This window comes from Nyctereutes procyonoides, unplaced genomic scaffold (genome assembly GCF_905146905.1).
Source record: "Nyctereutes procyonoides isolate TBG_1078 unplaced genomic scaffold, NYPRO_anot_genome, whole genome shotgun sequence".
Lineage (NCBI taxonomy): Eukaryota > Metazoa > Chordata > Mammalia > Carnivora > Canidae > Nyctereutes > Nyctereutes procyonoides.
Window position 1 is genome coordinate 18715257 of NW_026575128.1, and position 6991 is coordinate 18722247.

At 43.0% G+C, this 6991-nt stretch overlaps 1 protein-coding gene across 1 annotated transcript; it reads right to left on the minus strand.

Moving 5' to 3' along the window:
* Window positions 1–1187: 1187 nt before the first annotated feature.
* On the minus strand, window positions 1188–2135 carry LOC129520936 (olfactory receptor 4E1). The gene has a single exon (XM_055342185.1). It carries the CDS (start codon window positions 2133–2135, stop codon window positions 1188–1190), a length of 948 nt encoding a protein of 315 aa, XP_055198160.1.
* Between the last annotated feature and the right edge of the window lie 4856 nt (window positions 2136–6991).

A 6991-nucleotide genomic window follows, 5' to 3' on the forward strand; every position in this document is an offset into this window, starting at 1 on the left:
TTGAGATTAATTTTTCCCATCAACCTAGATGATCCAGTACCATTTAAAAAGACTTTCTTCCCCATTGTGTTATCTTGGCACCTTTTTGAAAGTCAGATTGGCCCTTAAGAGGATGTGAAAGTGTTCTTTTCACCTCTTCAGTGTCATCTCTCACCATTGTCGGCCTTATGATCTAAGCTGTAACCCCACTGCTCTTTCACTGCTTGGACCAAGCCAGAGTCTTCTCCAACAACTGCCATTTCCTTTGCCTAGAACACTGTCTCTTCTCACGTGTGGCTCCTTTTCATTTGTCAGATCTCAGCTGCAATGTCATTTGGTCGGAGAGACCCTTCTTGACTACCTATTCTGAAGACTGTCTTTTCTAAAACTCTCATTCAGCGTTCAATGTGTTTTGTCCACAGGATTTGTTATGATTTATAATTAAAATGCACTGGTTTATATTTTGTTTACTATTTTCACTAGACTTCAAACTATATAAAGGAGGGACTATATGTCTTATTTGTGACTGTAAACCGAGTCCCTAGCACATAATAGATGCTTGGTCAATATTTGTCAAATGAATGAATACTAAGGTATCCCCACTTCATTGCTCTGATGGCAGATTTTTCCTGGATACCTGAGGAAACCAATAACTTCAATGACTCCAAGTCTTCTTTCTACATCACTGAAGTCATAAGCAAACCCACTTGGTCTGATTCGCCGGTGTTTTGCTGAGCCATTTAGGCAAGCATCTGAGTGAATGGTGTAATCAAGTGCTGCCCAGCAATCTGAAGGTTTTGTTTAAACTTTAATTATTACCCTAAGACGAAAAGCAGGGGGAGGAGGCATGGTGTAATGAAAGTAGCATGACTTTGTGTTGATACACTCGGCTTCATATCCTGCTTCCATCATTTCCCAGCTGGGTGACCTTGGACATACCATTTGCTCTCTTTGAGCTTTAGTTTCATCACTGTAAGCAAGCGCAGTACCTACCTCACAAGTTGCTGTGAAGACGGAGTAATGCCGAGTGCCTGCAACAATTTCCGGCTTATGGGAGACACTAAATATCATAGCTATGCCACAATTGTCAGATATTAGACCAGAAGACAATTTTATAAGTCATATAAGCTGACAAAATGTCAGGTAACTTATTCTTTACAAGGCTTTTCTTAGATTTGGAGCACCAGGCCCCAAGAGCTTAGACATTGTCATTTTTTACCTTTCCCTTCCAACCTTCCCATTAACTTGTTCAAGGCATTCTTCATGTCTTCATTCCTAAGAGTATAGATGATGGGGTTCAGCAGGGGGGTAACGGCCGTGAAAAACACAGACACCACCTTGTCCTCCGGGAGGCTGGTGGATGGGCGGGAATAGATGAAGATGCAATGTCCCAGGAACAGTGTGACGACGGTGAGGTGGGCCGCACAGGTGGATAAGGCCTTGCGCCTGCCTTCGGAGATCTGCTGCCGCAGGCTCACCAGGATGACCGCGTAGGATACCACGAGGACCACGAAACACACCACGGAGATCAGGCCGCTGTTGGAGACGATGAGGATTTCAATGATGTGGGTATCCGTGCAGGCCAGTTTGATCACCTGAGGCACATCGCAGAAGAAGCTGTCAATCTCATCAGGACCACAGTAGGGCAGCGTGATGGTGAGGGAGGTCAGCGATATGGAGTGGATGGTCCCCCCCACCCACAGGGCTACAGCCAGCAGCACACACACTCTCCAGCTCATCACTGTCAGGTATTGCAGGGGCTTGCAAATGGCCACATACCGGTCGTAGGCCATGACGGTGAGCAGAAAGATCTCGGTGCAGGCGAAGAGGTGCAGGAAAAACATCTGAGTGACGCAGCCGTCAAAGGAGATAAGCTTCTCTTCTGCCCATGTGTCTACCAGCATCTTGGGGACAGTGACAGTGGAGTGGCACACATCGATAAAAGACAGGTTACTGAGGAAGAAATACATGGGGGTATGAAGCCGGCGGTCGTAGATAATAGTTATGACAATGAGGACATTCCCAGCCAGTGTCAGGACATAGAAAGTGAGGAACATGGCAAACACAGTCATCTGCACCCTCTGATCTACAGATAAGCCTCTAAGCCGAATGTGTGTCACTAAGGTGGTTTGATTGAGTAGGTCCCCCGCTTCCATGCTCTTTGCCGGACACTCTGTCAAGAATTAGGGAAAAAAAAATCAATCATTTGATTAATTAATAAGAAATTAATTGTAATTTCTTCTGTGTTTGACTTTTTCTTCCATCTTGAATTTATGGTCCAGTATCTTATTTTTTTTTAAGATTTTATTTATTTATTCATGAGAGATACACAGAGAGAGACAGAGACCCAGGCAGGGGGAGAAGCAGGCCTGGATCCTGGGATCACAGCCTGAGTCGAAGGCAGACTCTCAGCTGCTGAGCCACCCAGGTGTTCCTGGGTTGGATGAGCTTTGACAAATGTCTACACTCATGTCACCAGCAGCACAAGAGGGAAAACACCATCACTGTGAAATGTCCCAGTGTGCCTCCCAGGCCCCAGGCCACCACCGATCTGATTCATATAACTATAGATTCATTCATTTTACCTTCATTGCATCTGATATAAATGGGATCATAGAGTAAGAGCTTTTTTAAAAAAAATTATTTTATTTATTTTATGTTTTGGGGTGCAGGGCAGAGGGAGAGGGAGAGAAAGAATCCCAAGCAAGCTCCACATCCTGGGGGGGGGGGGTCCTATGCAAAACTTGATCTTACAACCCCGAGGTCATGACCGGAGCCAAAATCAAGAGTCAGACACTCGACCGACTGAGCCGCACCCATGTTTTCCCCCATTTGCTTCCAGTAAAATCCTCATTCAGCATATTAAATCATGCTGGACACATAGTAGGCACCTCACACACACATTTTTTGAAATAATAGTGCAGAGAACCATGATTCACGAAGAGATGGAAAACAACCCTGGAGAGGGGCCTGTTTATATTTAGTTGTACATCTTTAGCAGAGAAGAAACGAAGATTTTTCTGCCCCAAGAGATTAAAGTGTCCAAAGTCATACAAACCCTGGTCTTGAGCACAGTTTTCTTTATGGCCTGCTGACTGTATTTTCACTTGGCCATATCCGTGCCCCTCTGCGGCCTCTGCCATGCCCCCTGTAATGGTGATGACCTGGTTTGCAGTTGGCAGAGGCTTTTCACCAAGCTGCTGGACAAGGGGCAGTGTGGCTGGGATGTTTTTGGAACATTTCTTTAGAGGAGGCTGGATAATACCCTGGAAGCCTTGGAAAATCTGGAGAGGGGCTGGGGTAGGCTGGCTTCTGCTCTCTGCAAGGTGAGGGTGGACTTGCTCACTCTGCAGCTGCAGATCAGGGCCCGGGCCTTCGAGCTCCCTGTGCAACTAGGTTATCCTCAGCTTGTCATAAAGTCCAGTTCTGTTGTCTCAGCCCCAAGTCGAACAACAGTGGTTATTTTCTTTTAAATTAGCTTCTCTTGGGGGCACCTGGGTGGCTCAATGGTTGCTCATCTGCCTTTGGCTCAGGTCGTGACCCCAGGATCCTGGGATCGAGTCCTTCATGGGGCTCCCTGCATGAAATCTGCTTCTCCCTCTGCCTGTGTCTCTGCCTCTGTCTCTGTGTGTCTCTCATGAATTAATAAATAAAATCTTAAAAAAATAAATCAGCTTTTATTTGACCCAGACCTCACTATTTAAAAAAATTAAAAAAAATTTTTAATCACCCTATACTTACCCATTACAATAAACGCACTCCTCAGTCTTCACCATCTATTTCTTCCACCTCCCCTCAACCTTCCCTCTGGTTACCATCAGTTCGTGCTCTATAGTCACGTTTGTTTCTTGGTTTGTCTCCTTTGCTTCCTTTTCTACCTCCTTTGCTCGTTTGTTTTGCGGCTTAAATTCCACATAGGAATGAAATCATATGGCAACTGTCTTTCTCTGACTGACTGATTTTGCTTAGCAAGGTACTCTCTGGCTCCATCCGTGTTGTTGCAAATGGCAAGATTTCATTCTTTTCCATGGCTGAATAATCTCTCTCTCTGTATCACTATGTCTTTGTCCACCCATTAGTCATTGGACACTTGGGCTGCGTCCGTACCTTGGCTGTTGTAAACAACACTACAGTAAACACAGGGCTGCTTGCATTCCTTTGATTGAGTGTTTTTGTATTCTTTGGGGAAATGCCCAGTAGTGTAATTACTGGATCATGGGGTAGTCCTATTTTTAATATTTTTTGGAGAACTCCATGCTGTTTTCCACAGTGGCTGTACCGGTTTGCAATCCCATTAACAGGGCAAGAGGGTTCTCACTATTTTTTTAAATAAGAAATGTATTTATTATATAGAGTCAGAAGACCTTAGCTCCTAAAAGGACCTAAGAATTTTCCTGATCTATTTTTTTTCTTTCATTTTGCAAAGTAAAGGAAATGAGGCACAGAGAGGTAAAGCAACTGGCCCAAGGTCACAGAGAATTGGAGGCATAGTTCTGTGTGGAGCTCAGGCCTCCTGCCTCCTGGCCCAGGCTCTCTTTGCCAGAAGCATTTATGACCTGACTCACTCTGACCTGCATCATCTATGTGATGGTTGGCATAATTAGGGTGCTAAGTGGAATGTGTCTTGATGACCTGCCTCTTCCTCTGCTAAGTGCCCCTGGCCAGCTTGGTTGGGCATCTGTGGGGAGTCTCTCTTCTCTCATTCGTCTTCATGCCGCTGCCTTGATACACAGCCTTCCAGGGGTGCCCACCCGTGCAAGCTGCCCCCCTGATTCCCTGGGCCCTTTCATCTGGTGCTACCCTCTTCCTATCACTGATCCCTATTGGTGCTTTACCTCACTCCTCAAGGTCAGGCTCTCCGCCAGACAAATGAATCAACTCCACATTGCTTATAAAAAAAGACCACAGAACTCCTTCTCTTCTGCTCCTAGTTATTTCTTTCTTTTCCAATATTTCCTATTACTCTTCATGCTGGTCTTCTGCAGACAGTGGCCCTTTTTATGGTGCGTATCAACAGAGGGAAGACTAAGGTAGTGTCAAGTTAGGAAACTAGCAAAGTAAAAGAAAAGAAAAGTGTTTCTGGGGCAGAAGTCTTTCTGGTAACATTCAAATGAAACTCAAGGTGTCTAAAGCTTAGATTAATATTTATTATAATATCTTACTGTAGTTATGGATTGACTTTACTATTTACAATTTTTTCTAAGAGTGTTAACTTAAAGCTTCTGCTCCAGAAAGCTATTTTATTTTTAAAAAAGATTTATTTATTTAATTTTACAGAGAGAGAGAGAGAGAGAAAATGAGAGTGTGTGAGAGACTGGGAAGGGGCAGTGGGAGGAGAGAGAGAATCTCAGGGAGGCTCCACACCCTGTGCAGAGCCTGATGTGGGGCTCGATTCCACGACCCTGAGATCATGACCTGAGCTGAAACCAAGAGTCAGATGCTTAACTGACTGAGCCACTCAGTGACCTCAAGAAGCTATTTTAAGTGTTGAATGATTTACATCTGTTATCTTTTTAATTTACTAAGTTCCAAAAGAATGTTGTAAAATTGAAAACTGAAGAACTGAGTGAGAGGCAGAGGTGCCTGGGTGGCTCAGTTGGTTAGGTGTCTGCCTTTGGCTCAGGTCATGATTCCAGGGTCCTGGGATCAGCCCCGAGTCAGGCTCCTTGCTCAGTGGGGAGCCTCTTTCTCCCTCTCTCACTGCCCTTCCCCTCTACTTGTATGCTCTTTCTATCTCAAATAAATAAGTAAATAAGTAAATAAATAAATAAATAAATTTAAAAAAAGAATAGAGTCAAGGATTTAATTTAAACCAGTCAGGAATATATATATATATATATATATATATATATATATATATATTTATATATATATATTTTTTTTTTTTTTTAAAGGGACGCCTGGGTGGCTCAGTGGTTGAGCATCTGCCTTTGGTTCAGGGTGTGATCCTGGAGACCCGGGATCAAGTCCCACATCGGGCTTCCTGCATGGAGCCTGCTTCTCCATCTATGTCTCTGCCTCTCTCTCCCTCTGTTTCTCATGAATAAATTAAAAAATATATTTAAAAAAAACAGGAGAATTTCACCCTCACACAAAGGTAAGGATGTGCAGACGGAGCACTAAGTCAGAAATGAAGACTTCTGTTGCATCAACATCACTTCTTTTTTTCTATTTCTTTGGAGCTGCAGGGAAAAAATGCTTTGAAAAATTAAGATGTGCCAAATTGCAGTAGAAATTTCATGTCAGTGTATGCTGAGAATATGGTGCACAAAAAAGAAACTCTAATGTCTATTGCATACGTTACAGAAAAATGGGGGAAAATAATTAAGAGCAAAAATAGCATGAAACAAAAATGTCTGTAAAACTTACCCTGGGTTGTTTCTGATGCTCCCAGCACCTCCAAAGAGAACTGAATTGTCACGATCTTGGAGTTTCAATGTCAAGTTTCAATATAGAATCATTTTCCAGTGGAAATAACAAATTGGACAAATTTAAAGTTGGGCAAATCAAATAATCCTGTTTACCTTGATTTTTCCATAAGGATGACCAGAGACCTCAAATTCCCTCGGATCTTGTTTAGTTTTTGGTGATAAGTCAGTAAGTATATTTGGTGATATTTTACCAGGAGAACTTCAGGATTTCTGCAAAATATTATACTTTAGCACTTATATTATTATCATATTTTTCAATATGTAGAGCATGTAACTCTGCCCTAAGATTTTCTAGGATTGGTTTCCAGTCAACTGAAGAGGTGGTATAACAATGGTATATCTTTTGCCCTTTTTCAGATGATACTGGTAGCAGATTGATCAAAAGTCGCTACCAACCACTTTTGCAGGCCATGCTAGTTTACCAGAAGACTTCTACACAAACTTGACCTAATTTTTCAGAGCCAGTGTGATGGAGGCATTCTGTTTCTTTGGCAATACACTCTCTAGGTCCAAGTTTTATATTGCTAGCTTCAGGTGGATTACTCCATTAAGTACTGAAAGGAAATATGTACAGAAAAAAA

What these genes read in the sequence shown, in the direction of transcription:
- LOC129520936 (XM_055342185.1), bottom strand. Translation starts at nt 2,135, where the DNA reads ATGGAAGCGGGGGACCTACTCAATCAAACCACCTTAGTGACACACATT.